The sequence below is a fragment of the Spea bombifrons genome, chromosome 3, assembly GCF_027358695.1.
Source record: "Spea bombifrons isolate aSpeBom1 chromosome 3, aSpeBom1.2.pri, whole genome shotgun sequence".
In the NCBI taxonomy this organism is placed as follows: domain Eukaryota; kingdom Metazoa; phylum Chordata; class Amphibia; order Anura; family Pelobatidae; genus Spea; species Spea bombifrons.
The window spans coordinates 100,098,074-100,120,443 of record NC_071089.1 but is presented as its reverse complement, the minus strand read 5'-3'; the positions used below and the strand labels follow the sequence as shown (position 1 = coordinate 100,120,443).

Below are 22,370 nucleotides of genomic sequence, written 5' to 3'. Positions count from 1 at the left end.
AGGTCTTCCCATACATCATCCTCTAGTATCCGTTACACTTGGGAAGCCATCCTGGATTGACCAGAAGCACAATACGTACAAACATTAAGGTGTGGCCACCATGATAAAACGGAATGGCTGAGACTTACATTGCTTTGCTCCCAGTGCCTGCACGGTAGCCATGCTGTTCAAAGTAATATTTTTTGTTAGATCTGCAGGCTGCGTGCTGGTGCCGTCCACAAGGATTATGTGTCTTAGAAGAGGGACTTGAGGAAGAATGCCCTAAAAAATAAAAATACGAATATGATATATACGGTTATATTTAACCCCAGCATCAACCATAGTATCAGGAACAGGCCAGTTTCTCTTAGAAATATTAAACAACTACACATCAGAAGTAAACAGAATAAGACACATGCTTTGATGCTGTGCAAGGTGTAAGACATGTAGGTTTAATTAATCATAGCTATGCATTTCTGTTTGGTCATTAATTCATTAATCAATCATGTTTGCGTCATAACCAATATTGGGGACATTTTAAATTTGAAAGTAATGTACCACTTCTTCATAGATGAGTAGATCTATCTTACATTTTCTCAGGTTCCACTCATGCAAAGGCTTCAAGAACCAATCAACAGCAACTCAACAATGGGAGAGAGAACCGGAAGCCAAGATGGCTGCTCCGTTGCTTTACAAACACGGTGGGCTCTTAATATACTTCCTATTATAAACTGGAAACACAGTAACATGACTTTATAAACTGAAAGGTTTGGGAAATTATACATACTTGCATCCAAACTCAATGATCTCACTATTCATCACGAGCCACCCTATAGGTGCCCATTTTCTAGTGCAGATTACATTTGCTCGGTTTAGTCCTGCTGTATATATAAATTGCTGGAACCCACGTTTGCTTATAAAAAGAAAGAGCCGTTTTCACTGTTGTTCATTTGAAGGCAACCTCAACTGTGTTTGACATCTTCCAGTAGAGAGTCTACTGTGATGGGACACGCCAAGTTACTCGTTGGACACAAGGTCAACAACATAGATTGTACACAAACAGAAGGGCCGCAAATGATAAGGAGAAGATTCTGCCAGAAACACAAAATCAGTCAGCATAAGATAGGATTGTATATATATGGGCTGCTAGAACATTCAAGTCACAAGTATATAAATACACAGCTAGCGCCTCCAGATCTGTACACAATAGCTGCATACATGGAGCCAGTTGATATTGGAGGCTGCACCGAGCACGTCTCATAATTTACCAACAGTTTAGCTTATGCAACTCTTTCGAAAGATGTCCTGTGTATCCAGAAAGTGTACTAGACGTAGTATTAATATCAATCCACGGCCTGAAATAGACACCTTAACTGCAAACCTCTTACAATAAACTGCACCAATCCCATCCAAAGAATAAAAGGAAAGTTTATTATGTGTGCAGTCAGTGTGATCCGCAGTCTCACCTACAGCAAGCCCATCACAGGTGAGAGTGCTCCCTGACCCAGACGCCTGAGAGAGGGGAACGTGCGTGCGTGCGTGTGCGTGTGTGTGTGTGTGTGTGTGTGTGTGTGAGAGAGAATACCGTGTGCTTTAGTGGGGCTGATGGTGCTTCATCAGGCTGTTCTCATAACATGCCCCCCTTCCCACTTGTAAACACAAGCTGGGGAATTCTCCCATGTAAAGAAAAATGAACCTCAGGCTCTGCAATGGTTATTAACCTAAAAGCGGACAGCAAGAACTGCCTGCATGCGGAGCAAGTCTGGACGCTGTCTGGAAGACTTAAAAGCAAACAATGAAACGGCAGCATACTCATCAATAAACTGACAGCATTTCAATAAATAAATATAGACTGTGAGACTGGCATCGCAGAAGTATCTGAAAAACTATTATCTTTTATTTATATGGGAGAAGTAGAAGCATTATTAAACACTTATCCACAGACACCAGACAAGCCAGAAGGCTTGTCTCCTGGTGCTGCCAAAACCACAAGGGATTCTGGGTATTCAACAATAATCACCTTTTTGCCTCTATGGCAGGGGCGTCCCGCCTCGAGGTGCTGCCCTGCTACTTACCTGTGGGAGGGTCTTCTGTACTGCATAGAGGAAGCGGAACCTAGCAGAGTTCACGTGACATCACATGACTCTGCTCCAGTCCTGCTTCCTCTGTGCCTTACCAGAGAACGCAGAGGGAGGCCGCGCCCTCGGCTGAAGTCTGTGAGCAGCATCGAGGAGCTGCAGTGCAGGTAAGGGGGTGGGGAGGGTGTTTGAATGAGTATGCGTGATTGAGGGAATTAATCTGTGAATGAATGAGCATATGAATGAATGAGTGTGTGTGTGATAGCATGGATGTGTAAATGCTGGAACCTAGGCATGATGGGACTGTGATTGCTGTTAGCAATCACACTCCTATCATGCCAAGTCAGCCAGTACATGCTGAAACCTAGCTAGCTACCCCCCTTGTGTATTGATGCTGCCAGCAGTATGGGGTCTGCACATCACTTACAGCCACCCTGTACCAGCATGTACTGGCTGACTTGGCATGATAGGAGTGTGATTGCTAACAGCAAGCACAGTCCCATCATGCCTAGGTACCAGCATTTACTGGTTGCCTGGGTATGACAGGAGTGTGATTGCTGTTAGCAATCACACTCCTATCATGCCAAGTCATATTGCTAATTTTTTTGTCCAATTGTGGTGTGTTACCTACTTTTATTAAAAATGTGAGTTTTTATTATTATTTATGAAGGTGGGGGGTCATTTTTGGTTTTGGCTAAGTGAACTGTGAATGTTTTGGTCCTAGAATAAATAGAAGTATTTCATTTTTAATTATCCTGAATTTGTAGTCACAAACCTTTCTAGGCCCAGAAATCAGTGAGAGGAAAAGTAAAGGTTTTGTGTAATTTACTTTATTTTAATCTGCATATTTTATTAAAAGGCCATATTTTCTCACAGTGAAAAATGAGTGCGGCCCTCGCACGTATACAATTCTGATGAAGTGGCCCACTGCAGAAAAAAACTTGGACACCCCTGCTCTATGGCCACTTTATACATGGATCCCTTCAAAGTAATCGCCCGTTGTACAAGACAGCCTTTAGACAAAATTCCGGTTAACGACAATTAACGCAGCGCTTAATACAATACATATATTGAAGGGGTATGACAAGACAAAAATTGACAGACTAAGACAAACCGATACATTAGGTGGAGAGAGCCCAGCTCGCAAGCTTACAATCTTGAGGGAATTACCTTCAGCTTGGTGTTGAGGAGCTCCTTACTGGTAATTATGTGAGTAACCTCTGTTTCTACAAGTCCATGGACGATGGCAGGTCCTCCTAGTGTTGAATACAGAGTGACAACTGCAAGGAAAGGAGAGGTGGAGTAAATAAATACAATTTTTGCGATGTTCGTAATTTACAAAACTAGTAAGCTGCAATCAAAATGAAAATTTCCACGAAGAACATGTTACAAAAGGTTCTTTCCTCCAAGAGTAATGCAGTGAAATTCAATTATTCATCACGCTGCAAATCACGTGTACAATTTGTGTTTAAGTTTACTTATAATTAGACATATTTCATTTGGCTGGAAAATACAAAACAGGTATTTTTAATAGACCTGTAGAGAGTACAGAAATCTACACATCTTTAGACGTAAGCAAACAACTAAGAACACAATTATGCAGGGAATGTGCGGACAAACGCTTGTACTTCACTGGATGATTTTTCAAGGCTGAAGTAGGAACGCGTCTTATAATGACATCCAATGACTTGTAACAGATTAGAACACATTCAGCAACATACTTAGAAGGGCAACCAACTAATTTATTATGGAATATTCCCTTTAGAGAAATTGGCTTGGACAGCAGAATGAGCTGGGTAACCTGGAATGGGCAAGAATAAAGAAAGACGCCATATAGGAGAGCATTAGGAACCAAATACTACACCTTCAGGCTCCCGTTACACTATTGTGCACTAGTAGTTTCTTAAGCAATCACAGACTTGTGCATGCGACTCCTGATGTGCATACGACTCCTGATGTGCATTCAGATGCCAGAGTTCCTTTATAAAAGTTTCCTTGATGACTAATTATCTTGGGGATCTAGAAATCCTTTTGCTCTGAAAAGAGAGGCCTCATAGGTAGGGTTTAAATAAGGTTTTTAATAAGCTACTGTAAATTGTACCATGAAGTTAAAGAAATATTCCTTCTCTGCCCAAGCGTGCAACACACACACACACACACACACACACAGGCTCCGTCTACCATTGTGTTTCGGACCTTTCAGCTCTAAAGCTTTGTACAACATTCAGCCATCTCTTAAAAATTACAAACCCCAAAAGAACAAAATACAAACATTGTTGTCTGGAAAAGTGCGTGTTCTGTGGTTAACAGATTTTCGTTTGCTGTACAAACGACAGAAAGTGTTCTTTTTAAACTCTGCCTTGTAAAACCTTGGGAACGAAGTGTCTGGGTGCTGTGGTGGAACATACTTGAGCTAATGCGGACCAGATGCTTAAGTTTCCATTCATGGATCAGAAGAAAGTAAAGGCCTTCTGGACTTTTCTCCAACAAACCGTGAGGCTGTGTTGGCTACTTTCCTGCTGCCCCACAGAGAGGAAAACTCCAGGGGACAGCAGCTGCGGATGAGAGCGGGAGAAGGAACAGCACACTCAGTGTTCCACCGCGCCGAGCACTCGGAGATGACAATTACCAGAACTGCTGCCAACTGCCAGAGATAGGTCCACATGCCACAAGTTGACGTATGGTAAACAAAACGTTACAGTAGCTATGCTTATAGTTAGTTGCATGCTCTAATTCTTGCACAGCCTACATATGAAGTACAAATTTTGGTACTATGGTACCTAGATTGTAAGCTTGTTGAGAAGGGCCCTTCTCGCATGTTTCTGTAAGTTGTATAGTTATGTTATACACTACTTGTTTTGTCCCGTCTACCCATTATACAGAACTGTGAAATATGATGGCGCTATATAAAACCTATTATATTAACATTATTAATATAATAATTTTGCCCCAAGGCTCGCTTCTATGTTAAAATGTGTATTAATAATCTTTCAGTTGGCATCGAAAGCTACAACTCAATCAGGGGATTTGATCAAACTGAATGACAGGACGGCAAAGCTGCAGAGGAGTTTTAATATTGATAAATACAAAGTCAAGCATTTTGGGGGAAAATAAATGCGCTTAAATGGCGCCGACTTAGGGAAAATCATTAAACGAGCAGGACACAGGAATCATTATAGACAATAAACTTAGCAGCAGCGTATGTCGGTAAGCTACCGCAAGGGCCAGTAACATATTGCTGCGGATAAAAGGGTGTATTGACTCATGGGAGGAAAATATCATTTTGCCTCTGTATAAAAGCCAACGGTAAGACCCCATCTTGATTATGCAGCACGGGTTATGTGTTGATAAGATATCAATATACAAATATATACAGGATAATACAACCTGTTCTATGATAACTTGTTTAATAAGTCCAGGAGGTCAGCCATACAGGCTTAAAGAAAAATAATATTCACCTAAAGCAGTCAGAAGAGTTCCTTACAGTAAGAACAATAAAGATGTGGAATTCACCAACCAAATAGGTTCCCCTATCAAATTCAACCGATGCCTTTAAACATGGGCTGGAATAAATAATATATTGAACGTTCCTAAATAATATAATATACAGGCATTTAGCAGTTATCAGAAACATGATGAATTACAGCTTGTTCATTAAGTAAGAAATTAGTCATGTTGGAGTTAGGATGGAATGTTCCCCTTTTTGAGGAACAGCTGTAAATCATTTAATTGTGGGGGTTGCCTTCTTCTGAATTGAAGGCAAGGTTGAACTCGGGACTTTATTTCCTGCCTACAGCATTCCAAGTTTTATAAGAGTTTGAGTTCAACATGCTAATAATGCCAAGCAGGTTTGGAAAACAAAGTGGTTTTGATTTGCCAGCCATATCCCGAGTCTCCCATTACCCATACTGTCAGGTATTCTAGAAGCCCAATGCTTTAGAACTTTATAGATGACTCAGTTTTAGAACTACCACATCTAAGGCCATATTCCTTTGCAGAAAAATTGCCTTTAACCATATTGTTGAGCCTACAAAGGCAATAACCAGCTCAAAGGGACCAGGCATCTTAACTGATCTTTCATGGGAAACCAAGTCTAGTCTAGTCAAAAAGGGAAGTGCCCGGGGCTTCTTCTCTCATTGTCTGCCCATATTTTACAATACGGTTTCAAGTGTTTCCCAATATTCCCAAGAAAACATTACAAGAACTCATGATGACATCTGTGAGCGTTAACCTATTTTAATTTAGATGACCAATACCTGAAGTTGCCATAATGCTTCACTAGGCTACATTACCAGAAGACATCCTGCAGATAAAGTAATCTACAACCCCTAAAGTCAGGGGAGTAATTGTTGGCAGACTCTGGTTACTATTTCACCAACTCCAGCACACACAATTCACTTTTATTTTATATTCCGAGTCCATCGCTACAGGCCAATTAAGATGGGAACATTTGGCAAATACTTATGCATAGCAATTTTCCTCCCTGCCTCGTTCTTTAGCTCATGGGATCAAGCACAGAATCAGCAAGTGCTTGGGACGCAGTTCCCACAAGCTGTCTTTAACTCCCTCCGCTGACCTCAGTTACATAAACAATTAAGCATTGAAGCAGGCTTTGCCCTGTTTTTTTTACAATTAACCCTATACCATGTGGATGCATCACCCAATTTATTAACACCACATCAGGACCCGGCTCGGGTTCTCGCAGAGAAAGGCTCCGAAGGATAAGACATCACTTAACGAAGAACAAAACTGTCACGACCAACGGTTTTTATTAAGCCTTGAGATAAACAGATCTTCATTCCAGCTGCCTTTATTACATTTTAAAAGGGAGATCGTGTTCTAGTGGACATATACATATTAGTGTAAAATAACTTTAATACGTGTAATAATATGCTCTGCGTGCATCCAGTATAAATGGCAAAATCAAGAAGTTTTAAGAAACTGATGTACCCGTAAAAAAAAAAAAAATGCATCAATGTACCAACAATGATTTTAGATGCCAAATACAGAAATAAAGATATTAATGTGATGGCACCTTCAATATCTTAAGAGCAAAGGAGGAAAGATTGAAAAGCAAGGAGGAACTTGGGTTCTATATTAAGTCAGTGATAATAAATCTCCCAAAGAATCATTTCAACCAAAGTATTTATTTTTTTAGTGCAGTGCGTGGTTTTTGTCCCAACAAGATTAATAAATTCCATGTGAAATGGAAGTGATTTAGACACTAGACCAAGACATAAAGTGATGACCAACTCGACATTGCTGGATAATATTTACCATTTGATTGTCATAAACACGCGTATTAGCTCATATTGCTTAAATTATTGAACTATTTAACTAGCATGGCTATGGCTATTAGATCTTCCAATAGAGTCGTAGGTTATAGTGACATGAGAAGGTATGTTCCTGGTGGTGGTCAATGCACTTTATGGGGGAATATCGCAATAAACACCATGCCTATTTACTAAAGCAGGTTGTTAGGGTATCCTGATAATCAAGACTGGGCAGATCTATTCTATAAGAACCCCAGCAGCCTAAACAGTGCCTGCTATAAGAGCTCAGGCGAGTTTGTGTTATCTACATATGGCTCTAAGCTAGAGGCGTAAATGGTGGCATTTCTTTAGGATGTGTTGGTCATGACATCTGATTAATGGGTCCTGGCAAACATTGAGAAATTAGAGGGGGCATTGGGGTTGAGAATGACCCAGATAAAAAAGGAGCCCAACAAACGTGAAGATAAAGTTAGACAATACACTACAAAATAATGATAGCGTGAGGACAGAGCTCTGCACCTCCCAGAGGTTCTAGAAATATAAATATAGGTTTGTGGCTTTGGGTGCTACATCTTTACAAAATTACAGCTATTAATGTGCAGCACTGGGCTGGTCTCTTCGGCACAGGCGAGGTTAAATGGTCCGACACGTTCATGGGCTTGCCAAACACATTACATTGACGTCAGGGGCTTGATGGGACGAGAGAGGAAGCAGCTGTAAGCACCAAACGCTGCAATCTGCTGAGCTCTTGCCTCTCGGCTGAGGTGCAGATATCTCATATTCTCAGGCCCGTGTTCGTGTGGGAGCGCATGCAGGGGACCCATTCTCCCCTAAGGGATAAACAAGCATGCTACAGACTTCACGGACAGCCTTGAACTTTCTAAGAAAAGGCTAGGACTCACCAGAAAAGGACAGCCTGCGTCTGGTCGTCGGTACTATCCACCTGGACTCGTTACAGAACCGTCAGAAGTACAGCCAGTAGAGTACCGACAAAATGCGTGCAGTAGTATGGAATAATATAGTTTCCTAATTGGCATTAAAGATTTTGTTTTTATATTCAAAGAGGGAATACAAAGATAAATGGCAATAGATATCTCAGTATCAGCACAGTAAAGTGCAAAGATAGACGGTATGTACATAGTAGGTATGTTAATGTACAAATCATATCTGGCAGAACATATTACCGCCCTTTGCGATGTATCGATGGTTACACATGGTCAGATATTTTTGCTTGGGTTATGTTAACAGTTAATATTACCCATAAGAATAAAGGAGACAGTCCGTGTTATGTTTGTCTCTTCAGCAGCATCCAATAATATCAGAAATATGCTTGAGGAGGCTGGTATCCATCTCTAGGTCCCCGTCTACCTGGTATCCAACTCTAGGTCCCCGTCTACCTGGTATCCATCTCTAGGTCCCCATCTACCTGGTATCCATCTCTAGGTCCCCGTCTACCTGGTATCCATCTCTAGGTCCCCGTCTACCTGATATCCATTTCTGGTTACTATTTCACCAACTCCAGCACACACAATTCACTTTTATTTTATATTCCGAGTCCATCGCTACAGGCCAATTAAGATGGGAACATCTGGCAAATACTTATGCATAGCAATTTTTCTACCTGGTATCCATCTCTAGGTCCCCTTCTACCCGGTATCCATCTCTAGGTCCCCTTCTACCCTGTATCCATCTCTAGGTCCACGTCTACCTGGTATCCATCTCTAGGTCCCAATCTACCTGGTATCCATCTCTAGGTCCCAATCTACCTGGTATCCATCTCTAGGTCCCCATCTAGGGATGGAGGGTCAGGCAGCAGGTGTTTACCTCTCAGCACCTTCATGTTGGAAGGCATCTCGGATGGAAATCCCAACTGCTCCATACAAAGGGGTTTTCGTTGAGGATTTCAACAACAAAATTAATATTTTCAGCTTCTCCATGGGAAAGTGAGATTATAGTGCACTCATCAACGTTTTGCAACGGGCCCTGAAGTACCTCTGTTAACTTAAGAACCCTTAATGCACTATTTGTGATGGCTGCCAAAAAGTTGCTACGCTTTTATACAAGCTTTGGGAGAGTGGATTAAACAGCAGAACAAATCCAATTGTACCAGATCAGATTTAAATGTGTATAGAAATCCAATGTAATAAGCAGTGGGCCATCCAACAGTGCTATTTGGCAAACAGCAGCAATTTTGTTTATTCCAGGTATAATAAATTATAATATATATATATATATAATACACATATATACACACACATACACATATCCAAGGGAATGTTCTTTTTTGAAGCTTTTTTTTTTCTAATTTGTAATAGGTTTTAAAAAATGTTTCATATGAATTCAAAATTCATACATATTGTATCATTTTGTACAATAATTTGTAATTTAATCCATGCATTATCCAATGATCATTCACTCCTTAAATTTTAATCTGTGCAGTGTGAAAAGATGATTCAAACAAACAACAAAAAAAAGTGTTCGTAACGGGGTACAGTAAAGTTAAATTATCCACGCTAAAGAGGTAGTTTGCACTGTAACATCGCCTGCAGAGTTGGCTTTGCAGATTATGCATTATACAGGGGCTGCCCAGTCCTTTCAGGAGAAGCCCACTGGGATTGCCCGTCACCATGTATAGTGATATCAAGGAGTTGGAATGTTCTGCTCTCCTGCAAACTTCCTTTGTAGGGAATAGGTTCCCATCCCAACAATTCAACACCCATATCATACAACAAAGTAGAATACACGCACGTCAACTGGTAACATGCATGGTATGCGATTATATATATATATATATAAATAAATAAAACACACACTCTACCGTCACTTAGGACATCTAGATATTTTCATGGGGAACACTTCTAACATAATTGCAAACAAAATTATCTAACAACGTACCATTGGAACACAGGAGTGATGGGAGTGACAAAGGACCTCTATATTTCATTAAAATCCATTTCATGTTATTTAATTGGACAAAAATTGCTTTCCATTCCAAGACAAGGACGTTCCTAAGTGACTCAAGGCTGGCTGTATAAAGTGCAAGAGCAGCAGTTGTGTGTTGGGGGAAAAGGCAGGAGTGAGACGCTGCACGTTTCAAATAGCCAGATCAGGCTCGAAGACCCCGTGTCCCGAGTACACGGCTCTCCCCCTCACATCCTGCTGCGGGGCATCAAGTTGATGGGAAAACTGGAGTGGGGGGTGAAGAGAGGACCGGCGGTTTGTTTACATTAGATAGTCAAGCTTCTGGATTTTGTAGTGGATTGGGGGAAGGGGGTCACGCTGAGGTTCCAGTTAACGGTAGGTAGGGAATTTACCGTATAAGCAGTAAGTGTAATGGGAACCCCTGTGACGTGCCAGCAGGTGATGGCTGATGCGTCACCCCAGAGCGACTTTACCGTACATGACGTCAAATCTTCAGAGGGTGCACACCAAACGAATTCTGGAAAGGATGCGAGTCAAAGGAATCTACAAACAGCCAAACATTTACTGCAAATACATGATTATCCAGTAACACCACGTGGAATGCTATGGGTGAAGCAATAGTCTCCAAGTGAATACACTAACCCTGGGCCTGGAGGTCTGTAATAATACCAGCAATGCTAGTTTGGATTATTTTTTTTCTAGTTTAAATTGAATGGAGAGACGGTGTAAAGACTCAATTAGGGGCAAATTAATAAGAAAAAACAGAAACAGAATTTGACAGCAGATACAAACCATTCAGTCCATCCCCTCCTGTAATAGATTATTTTATAAAGTAGAAATTAAAGAACTGAAAATTCACCAACAATATAAATGCTTTACTTTTTCCCCATAATGATTGCCTATAAATAGACCATGTACGATGATTCCAGTACATACCTTGGGGTGCACATCCGACTTTTTTTTCATTAAAAGATAACACGTGACACAAGCATGGCTCATACATGGCATGCAAATGTACAGATATACACAAGTTAACAGGGTTTCAAATCTTTCACGCCAAGACAAAGAACGTACTCGTCCGACCCGGCAGCGAGTGAAAACATGATGTTGGGTGAAGTGCATACGTGAGGAATGATGTGTGAGTGTTGGAATAATATGGGAGCGTATGAATTCGAGCTAGCCTCGTGGAGGATGTCATGTAAAAATGATGCATGCTCACCTTCTATTCTTACATATTATTTGTAACAAAGTAAGACATAGGCGGGTTGGTTATAGTCTAATGTCAAGTAGCTACTAGCAGCACAAAGGGCTAGGTCATAAGGCAGCTATAAATGGGCAGGCCCCTATATCAACACAAGAGGACAACAATCTGGTCCCGGGATCTAAACAAAACTAATAGTTACGCATACATTCATGCAGCGTACTAGTTTCCGAGAACGATCCATGTTTTGCTCTGCTAAGCGTTGACCAATAGTTCCAATGCCTGTTGTGATTAATTTCCTTTAAACGCGTGCAAAGTACTCACGTGGGAAGTTGTGCATGAAGCAGGCCTGCGCGGCCATCATCCACTCTGCTCGGGTCTCACAGAAAATCGCAATGTTCGCTTTGGGTTTCTGCCCGAGCGCAGCAAGTCCGTTTCCAAACTGAGACGCTAGCAAGTACACCTCCTCGTAGGTCGTCCAGTTGTATTTTCCTAAGATCACCTGGTGATATGTAAAGAGTAGCAAACGATCAGAGAAAACAACACTTTTTTCTCTTTTTCAAGGGGAAAAGCAGACTAGTCAATAGACGGCTCTGCCCGCGTGTAAATGGTGTGGGTGCTTTAGTGCGTATGCATATATCTCCTGTTTGTACATCTGTCTTCCTAGACCAAGAATGTCTAACATGCTATATCGAAACAAAGGCGTTAATACCGATATTAAACAATTAGTAAATAAAAACAGATGCAGCATGACAAGTAGTTTCTTGTAAGATTAAACACCTCTATTCAGAGCAATGTACTCCATGATGCATCAGAAAGGACACTACTGCCCCTTAGTGGTGAGACTTAAAACTGCAGACAGCGGCGGACTCTACTAACACTGACTGCACCACAGACCAAACCCACCGAGCTGGCCCTGTATAAAGGTATAGTTAAGCTCACACTGAGTTTACACATTGAATTAAAGATTATACAGGGCCACCTTAGCCCTTCATAATGAATACTGAACCACTGACTCTCCCGTCAGTGAATAAACCCCACAAACCAACCAATCGAGCAATCAGATGCTACACCATAAACTATTTTATCCACCCACATACATAGTAAGAAGCCACAAAGAAGAGAGTAATGAAGACACAGTATTCTCGGCCAAGGACTGTCTACCTCAATAAACAAGAAGATGCTTAAAGCTAAAACTCTAGATGGATGAGGACTGGGATGCAGTACAACGTATAAACAGAGATTTAAATCTCATTTTCAACCTAGTCTGCTGAATGGAACATTTTGTAACTAAATGCAGTATTAGAAGCGTCATTCTGGGCACTGTTGAATGTCGAAGACCATAAATAGCAGCTCTGGTTCAGCAAGGGTTGCTGAGGGGAACTAAGAAGACCCCCTATGCACAGAAAACACTTTCAATAGGAGTCCTTTTCTACCACTGATTGACTGATCATTGACTGAAACATCAGACCACAAAGGAGATGTTCTGCTGTGTACACAAAGTACCTTAACATTCATTCTTCGTTTCGTTGGCTGCCTGGGATATTAGACAGTCCTTTTAATCAAGTTTTTGCTGCAAACTCTAAAATTTACACTGAAACTGAAAAAAAGCTTCCCAAAATTTGTTTGTGACCTTCTAGGGAACAACAGATAGACCGATGAATGTTTTGTCTCCCAAACCCAAGCTGTACTCTCGAGACTCACCTTTTTAAAGACCTTTCCATTAGGCTGGACCTCATCCTCTTCACTCAGTACCTCTCTGGTTCCAAGGCAGCTCTTGTTCTGGAAAACGTCAGCAGCATGCTTGAAAACTTTCTCAAGAGTATCACAGCCCGGATACAAGGAGGATGCTAGACTATGGAAGCTGTCCACCGACCGGAAAGGACTACCGGGAGTGTCATTGATGGGCCTGGCCTTCACGCGGTTTGCACGTATCTGCCGCTGTCTAGCACCAGAGAGCAAGAACCACGGCACGAAGCTGATGACGTCGTACAGCCACATCAGGAAACGTAAAAGGTAGAGAAGAACCGGATTTATATCTTCCTTTATCTGCATTTTAAACGGTTGGGATCTGTAGATGGTGGTCACGAACAGGTAACTTTACCTAAGGAAGAAAACATAAATCGATATATTAAATAAAGCACTGTAACACAAATGGTATCCGTCCATTAAAGTATCATAAATAGCCACAAGAGATAATAAAAAGGCAACGTTATTAACAATGCTCAAACATTTCAATGGTTTTTATAGCCACACAAAATAATAAACTGTTTCTGTATGTCATTTTGTTATATACTAGTTGTTATGTCCTGCCTGCCCTTTGTACAGCGCTGCGGAATCTGATGGAGCTATAAAAAGAATAATAAATGATAGCTCTGAATATTACCAACTTTATTATATGATCCCATGTTTAGCCAGCTGGTGGTGCTGGGATGACATTTAACAGGAGTAAGTAAACGTACTACTGCACACACATAACACAATACCTAATCATTTCACGGTCTCACGTGATGACCCCGGGCTATCCAGTTTTAGGAATTCTTTAAAATTAGTCAGAGGCCAAGAACCGATTAAGGTCTGAATTTCTACATCAGGAAAAATGGGCACAATGAGCCATTTCTGCTGTCAAATTCTATGTTCTATCTGTATTACCCCAAGGTCCAAAGAAGATGCAAGACATTTAAAACATGAGGGTCTAGAGACAATGCTATGGACATCAATCCAATGTATTGTACGAGGAGTTATTCCATTTGGTACCCCTAGTAGAGAGCACCCTTGGGATGTGGCACTTACACCGGCACCATCATTTTGCACAAGCACACTTGTGTTTAATCACTATGGCAGGGAGCAGCCTCTTTCCTTCTGCTGCATACACGCCTAGTAGTAACACAAACACCACACTACACAATAAATAGGCAGAAGAAGCCATACAAAAGGCAAATGTCCTTCTGCCTGTGAAACGTGTCACTGCCGTTGAGTGACAGCAGATCTATCTGAAAGCTTTTGGACAATGGCTAAATGCAGATGACCCCCCCCCTGCTAAACCCAGAACTTCTTATTCCTAATCAGGATCTATTTGTCAAAGTCTCCCTCAAAGCTAGCCAGGGAATGAGGGGTTATATCAGGTTGCATAAAACCGGTTTCTGCCGGCAGATCAGTTGTAATTGTTTTAGCTTAGATCTGCAGGGGATGAGCGTCATCTACGGCCTATTCTCTTTGTACTTTACAATGTTTTTACAGTCTACTAGACAAATATTTCATTAATGGACCAACAATACTCATCAAAATTGCCATAACTTAAACAAACAGTCTAGTTACGCCAAATTGTATTTTTATTTTCAAAGCCTATTTGAGTGTTGTGTCCACTGAAGCCAGGAGCATACTTAAATACACCTACTCACACCCTGTAGCAACACTGAAGTCAATTGGAGCTCAATTCCCACTGAAGTCAGCGCGTCAGCCAACCGCATCACCAGCGAGCTCACATCTATCTCTCGCGTTCAGTTCCATTGACTTCAGCCGATTGCTTCTGCATAGGCGTAGAATGTACCGTATTTCCCCATGTATAAGACGTACCTGTTTTAGAAAATTGGGGGTCTAAAAACTGGGTGCGTCTTATACAGTGGAACCTGCTGCTTACCTCTGTGTTGCTCAGCAGCGTCTCAGTTCCGTCGAGAGAAACAGGGGCCCCCACAGAAGTCTGCGAACGGCACCAGAAGATCTGCAGTTCAGGTAAGAGTGGGGGAGTAAATGAATGAGTGTGTGTGTGTTAGTATGGATCCGTGTGTAGTGGGCACAGGGAGGCTGAAAGTGATGCTCAGGCAGCCAGTACATGTACATGATAGGAGTGTGATTGCTAACAATTTCTAGCAGCTAACATCAATCACACTCATATCATGCCCAGGCAGCCAGTACAATAACTTTATGTAATATAATTTTTTTCAAATTTCAGGCCCCAAAATCAAGGTGCGTCTTATACATGGGAGTGTCTTATACTTGGGGAAATACGGTATATGTAAATATGTTCCTTTATTTCTATTGAGCCCGTTGGGGTTCTATTTAAATCACTTAGGTTGTATGAGTGTCCAGTAGAAAATCTTTGTTTTTCTTATGCTGGTGCTCTACAAAAAGAGAAATCCTTTACAACTAGCAAAATCTCCAGAGAAACACATCAGTGAAATACAGCACCAGCAGATCCCTCAGCTGCAGACTGTTCTGTTTACCTCCCTGAAGGTGTCCTATATATACAGCGCTACTCTATGCCTGTCCCAGGGCAGCACCCACCTCCTAACAGACACGTGGCCCCTTTAGGCAGAGGCCCCATAGTGTAAAAGGGCCATATGGGGAGCCCAGTAGGGTAACTCCCCCTTTGTAATGAATCCCATAAACCATGGAGACATTACTGCTAAAATCATTTGGCCGAAAATAAAAAAAATGTACTCGTTTATGATCACTTCCGTTTAACTGGAGATACACTAGCTATAGATGTCCAGCTCTGCCCCATAATACTAATACTAAGGTTTCAATTGTTTGCCCTATACCGTATTTGCTCGATTATAAGACGACACCCCCACAATATGAATATTAATTTATGAAAAAAAGAAAAAGCCTGAATATAAGTTGATCCTATAGGAAAAAAGTTTTACCAGTAAATGTTAATTCATGTGAACTATTTTTTTTTTTTTTAATAAAAGCTATGAATGAGAAAAATATTTTGTTTTTATTTCCTTTTTTCCCCCCAACCTGCCTACCAGTTATGCACATCCCCAGGCTTGCCACTCTGCCCCAGAAATGCCTTATAGTACCCCCTATATGCCACTGTGCCCCATGATATGCCTTTTAACCCTCTAAATGCTACTGTTCCCCATGATATGCCTTTTAACCTTCTATATGCCACTGTGCCCAATGATATGCCTTTTGACCCCCTATGTGCCACTCTGCCTCCAGAAATGCCTTATACCCCTATATGCCACTCTGGCATTTAGGGGGTTAAAAGGCATATTATGAGGCAGAGTGGCATTTAGGGAGGTATAAGGCATTTCAGGAGACAGAGTGACATATAGAGGGTTAAAAGGCATTTCTGGAGGCAGAGTGGCATTAAGGGGGTTAAAAGGCATTTCATAGAGCACTCTGCCTACAGAACTGCCTTATGCCCCACATTTAACACCCCCCTCCCTCTCCCAAACTTACCGGTGCAGCGTGTAGAGGTCTACGCGATTCGCAGAGACAACTTCCGCTGCAGCCGGAAGGAGGTGCGGTTAGCAGTGGGGCTTGTCTGAGTCCATCGTGCAGACCTTCCCCCGGTAGTCAGTGATCAGAGTAGACGTCTACCCGCTGCCCGGACAACACACCAGGGAGTCACAAGCACCGGTAAGTTGGGGGGGGCATAAGACAGGAGGATCCGGGTCCCCTGCAGCGCTGCGGGGGATCTGGATCTTAGTCTCATAGTCAGACCTATTTGAGGTCTGATTATAAGACAAGGGGTATTTTTCAGAGCATTTGCTCTGGAAAAAACCTCGTCTTATAATCGATGCGGTAGTTATAGTGAGACCTAGAAGAGTATGGGGACATATGGGCATTTCGGTGCCGTGCACTGCATTCACAGGGTTAATGTGCTTTCACATAGCACTGCCACTTATATCCAAACCACAGTAAATGCTTCTTCTGTGCTTGGAAGGACACGGAGCCGTGCCATCTATTTAAAACTCGTTACACGATTCCCCATCACTAGGGGTATGTCATGGCTGTGCCATGAATAGAGAGGTTTGTTTCGACCGCTGATGAGTCCGCAAAGGGATGGCCTCCAGTAAACTTCCAGGTCTTTAGGGAGGTGGAAGCGAATCTCAGCGACTGGTCTGGTGCCTGAACGTAAACGTCACGGCCCCTGAATCCTGCAATGCACACAGACGCCTGTTACCCGAATCCATGTCAACACAATCACGGACCCGTCCCAGCCAACAGACGGAACGTCCATCTCTCCAGAGCCTGCATGGGCAGCGCAGAATCACCAAAATCACAAAGCTTCATCAGAATATGTTTTATTTATGTGAAACGAGTCAACTAAACACCATAGATCAGCACTCCTGCGGATCCTTTCAGACAAGCCATTCATTTTCCTGATAAGAGATCTGAGTGGCTGAAATACGAATCAAGTTCCCAAGTTGGAAAAGTTTTACCAGTTAATGTAATAGAAGCAATGGTATACCGCAAACTTCTCATATTAATGTGTATTATACATATATTACATAATACACTACAGCTCAAAAGTTTGGGGTCACTTAGAAAAGCACATTTTGTCCATTGAAAAACTATGAAATAGATCAGAAACAGCGCAGATGGTGTTCAGGCTATAAATGACTATTGTAGCTGGAAATGGAAATCTTCATAGGTGTACAGAGGCCTTTATCACTCCCATCACTCCTGTGTTCCAATGGCATGTTGTGTTCACTGATCCAAGTTTAAGTATAAAATCGCAATTGATCGTTAGAGAACCCGTCCGCAGCTAGAAGTGTCCTTGTTTCCTATTAAAAAAAGTTATTTGACCTATGCAGTATGCAGGGCCAGCTCAATCCATGTTTCAGGAAGAACATGGCAGGGTCGGCCCTTTATAATTTGTAGTCAAGCCTGTGAGGTGAAACCGCAGCACTCCTTTCATACTCGCCCACAAACTCACGCTTTACTGAATCGCCCAGAGTGACAACTGAAAGACTGAATAGAAGAACGTCACGGGATGGGCACTGTGACCGCTTTCTATTTGTTCCTACAAATAAACCAACAAAAACGATAAAATAATATCATCAGTGACAGAGTTACGGGAATTGAATACAACGTGATTAGCCTGGATCTGGATGTCAGCCCAGAAAAGGAACACAAAAGATAGCTTGCTTCTTATTACAGAGCTGCACACGCACCAAGACCGGAGCCCAGAAACCGGAGCAGGCCAACACATCCCATATTCTATACGTTTCCCAAGGGAGCCGCCAAGCGCGATTTAGAATTAGCTAAAGCACACAGGGCTTTTGCCTGAAAATCTCTCCTGGTCCTGCCAGAGCCACCGAGAGCAGACCGGTCACTTTTCTAGATATTGAAGAATGCATTTACAATACATGAGATGTTTCTATACGGAGAGTGCGGTGAGCTCCTTTATCGTACGTACAACAGACCCGCGGTAAAGGGGAGCTGCGGCCCTCATCCAGCAGAGTTTCAGTATAACTACAATGACATTTATCAGAAGCACCTATAGCTCATGCCATGATGTACTATAGATGTTTAGATTAAGAAGATGATATACACATTAGGTGGGTTTGTAACAGGTATACCTTATCACACAGAACTGTACAATAATACAGCACAAATCTGCTTTCTGCGGTATTGATGAGGCATGCAAGGAGAATCCAGGGAAGACTGTGAGGGGAAAAGTTGTAGTTTCATCATGAGGGGACAACATTGATAGATTTCTCCTGCAAGAATGGCTGGACTGGCCCTGTATAATGTATCATTTAAAGGGAGCGAAGAAATATTAACGGAGCTGGACCTTGAGAACATATAAACTGACTCATCAAGCTGAAACCACAACTCTCCCTATAGTGAATAAACCTATGTGCATACTCCAGATAACCCTGGGCACAAATTACGTTAACTGATGGAAGAGTGACCATTCCAACCACGCAGAATTGTTTTCAACTGGTATAATACCATGATATCCCTGGGCACAGGGACAGGCTCGCATTTGTCTGATCAGCAGATGTAAGGTGCTACCCTACAGTATGTATGATGAATATCAGAGGAACCAATTCCCTCCTGGGAGCTTATACATCACACATGCTACAGGGCAACGCCTTACATTTGGGAACTTGGGAATTTGTCTGTGTGTCAAGAGAAGCCATGGGTAAAACCGGCTGACACCCGCTACACCTGGCACTGCTGGATGCATGATGTTGTGGCGTTGACACAGTTTGAACTGTTTTGGGTAGCGCTGTACATGGAGAGAGAAATCAAAACACACTACACGGTCTCATTTTAATCTCCTTACGGTGCACAAGCAGCATCAAAGTTGTGACAGATGGCATTTTAAATCAGTTTAACCATTTTGCAGCTATACTGGAATAAAAAACATTAAATACCAGCTAATAATTTCACTTTATACAAAACACAACTTGATATAGATATCTACAATAGCAATGATGGGGAGACATTTCATGTATGCAGAAAGTTTCAAAGCCGGCATTGCTTAACAGCCCTATTCGTAGAGGTCGGTTATAAGAGTCCGCTCTTCCCTGTGACTCTGGTTTGATGTACACGACAGGCCACCAAGCAGATTTTCATATCCTCTGTGGAAGGACTAACCCAGTCAAAAGTGTGGCCTCCAGCAACATCACAATGTTCTGCAGCGATTGATCCCACGTGCAGGTTAGGTAAATACATCAAACAGTCATGCCTGGTTTATTAGACATACATGTGTATGATAGACTTGCCTAGACTGCTTCAGTAAATGATAAATTAATGGTTCCAGTTAGGGGACTGATGACCATTTCAGAAGCATTTGTTCCATCAATCTCACAGGAGAACACAATCATCCTTTCAGGACAGGCGACAAAGAGGCATTGTTTCTATAAGACTTCATCTGATAAAAGCCTCAGAACAGGAAGAGACAAAAGAAACCTAAAGACCACATAGGGGTCCCTCAACTGTAACCAGCGAGAGCATCTCATAGATTATTAAAACTAGGCCTTGTGGTGTATGTGATGGAGTGTGATGCTTTCCTGGTACCCAGCTGAGCTGCTGCAGCACAAGGGGGCTTTTAGGAGCACTAAAGGGGCAGAGATCGCTAGCCTTCAGCTCTGCTCCATGTGCTGGAGAAAGGAACACAATGAGGGCCTACAAGCCTTTGATGCATTTATCATACCAGTGATTAAGGCCTGAATAAAGTTAATTAATAACTTGCACTGAATAAGGATGAGATTCCAAAGCCACTTCACTCGCTATGTGAATCCACATGTGGAATATTACCGTACATTTTGGAACAAACCGCATCAAGGTGATTTTGAAATATGCATATCGCTACTCGGCTTAGCAATTCAAAATGTGGCCAACAAAAAGCAGTCTTTGGGAACTGTCTTTGTTGTTGTGATGTTTACATTAATATTTACAGAACAACCCAATTCAACTGTTGTGACTAGCCCCTTTGATATAACATGATTACTGTATATAATGATGGAGCTCGGTCCTTAAAAGAAGTGCGAGCCGGGCATTTAACGTATGTAGGAAGCCATTGGGCAATCCCGCCATCGTATCAGATTAAAATATGTTAAGATTGTGAGGAAAAAAGTACAAACTGAGAAACTTTTATTATATGACACACTATTTTTTATCCACTGTACTTCGCTGTATATGACGGCGCTATATAAGGGGGGATCTGACCAATGTTCACTTACTTGGAGGTAATGTTACAAGGTGAGGGGTTTTCCTAGCAAAATGGCCTTGGTGTTGGACCTAAACAAAAAAGTGATGCCACGCAACCCTCCAGTGGGCCAAGTCCACACCTCATTATCTAAACTTTGCTACATAAACCATATTGACATCCCGGGGAGGAGGCTTTAGTGGAACATGTTTGTGTAAGGCAGCCAATTGCTCTCCCATTGCCCAGGAGGCAGAGGAAATCTCGTGATTTACTACATAGGTATCCTCTGTATTGCGTACCAACGTATTAAAAAGAAATCCCTTGATACTGGCAGATAAACACGGTAGTAAATGCAGAACTTGGCACTAGCTAAACATTACACGTCAGGTTCTGGGCTGCAGGCACAAGGAGCAATACATCCGACTCCAGAATCACCATCACACATATTCTCTCATTTACAGAGCCCATTGAAACTCAGAGGATAAACTAAATGTGATGGGGAAGCAATAGAATGATGTATATCACTACCTTTAATCTAACTTCCTGGGATTCACTTTAAGTCGAGGCGGCAGGGCTCGTGACTCTTTGTACTGTTGCGTTAATACGTGGCTCTAAAGCTTAGAGACGCAACGAGTAGTGATCAAATTTGGCCCACATCTGAGCCAAGATTCCATATTTTACAACAGATGGCCATCTGTAGCATAACTAGAAGCTGTTATGGCTAAGAAAAGAAATTACTTGTGAAGAAAAGATGCAAACAAATCTAAAATAATACAAAATTGATATAACGGTCACCAATAAATCAGATCACATTAGGAAGCATTTTTTTTGTTTGTGGCAAAAATCATCCTAGACATGTTTGGTCTGGATCATGCCCATATGCCGCGTATGAATGACGCGGTGCATGTGTATGAATGACATGTAGCCCCAACGCTATCTCACCAGCTTCCACTTTAAAGAGGAGGACCTATCGCTTTCCAAAGCAACAGACTATTTAACGTGGTAAAGCAAAATCCTATGTACCGTAAAGTATCTTGGGCTGAGGATTGATCCAAACTGCTGATTACAGATTAAAAAATTAATGCAGCACATACATCCCACAGATATAGGGCTCAGGGCTACCTAACTAGGGATATTTTATATATGTTCTATAATATTTCATATACATCTATATTTATCACATACACAGTACTAACATAACATTCAATTTAATTCAATGTAACGAGCAGATCAGCAAAAGACAGATTAGTAAAGTGAAAGGCTTGAAAGCCTGATTGTACAAACATACAGCACCTATAGAAGATTATAGAAAGATAGATAAAATGAAAAGCTTTTTGCACATGCAAAGAGAACATCAGATAAGCCACTAGTCAAGTTTTTTACTCCTACAGTGTCTCTAAAATCCAACTGGTTTCCAGTTCACTTAACCCCCGACTCTCTGAACATACACCCACCGCACTTCTTACATGAAGATGAACCAATATGGCTTCTTCCCATTGACTGGATCACCATGGTAA

General features: G+C 41.8%; 1 protein-coding gene across 1 annotated transcript in view; it reads right to left on the bottom strand.

Annotated features, from left to right (window-relative positions):
• The window catches only part of ACSL3 (acyl-CoA synthetase long chain family member 3), a 36,860-nt gene that overhangs the window by 13,340 nt on the left and 1,150 nt on the right, over window positions 1-22,370 (bottom strand). Inside the window, exons 2-5 of the mRNA XM_053460221.1 lie at window positions 13,158-13,557; window positions 11,778-11,955; window positions 3,228-3,337; window positions 129-261 (exon numbers count right to left, since the gene is read on the bottom strand). Coding sequence (XP_053316196.1) covers window positions 129-261; window positions 3,228-3,337; window positions 11,778-11,955; window positions 13,158-13,508 — 772 coding nt within the window. The 5' untranslated portion in view covers window positions 13,509-13,557. The remainder of the gene's footprint in view (window positions 1-128; window positions 262-3,227; window positions 3,338-11,777; window positions 11,956-13,157; window positions 13,558-22,370) is intronic.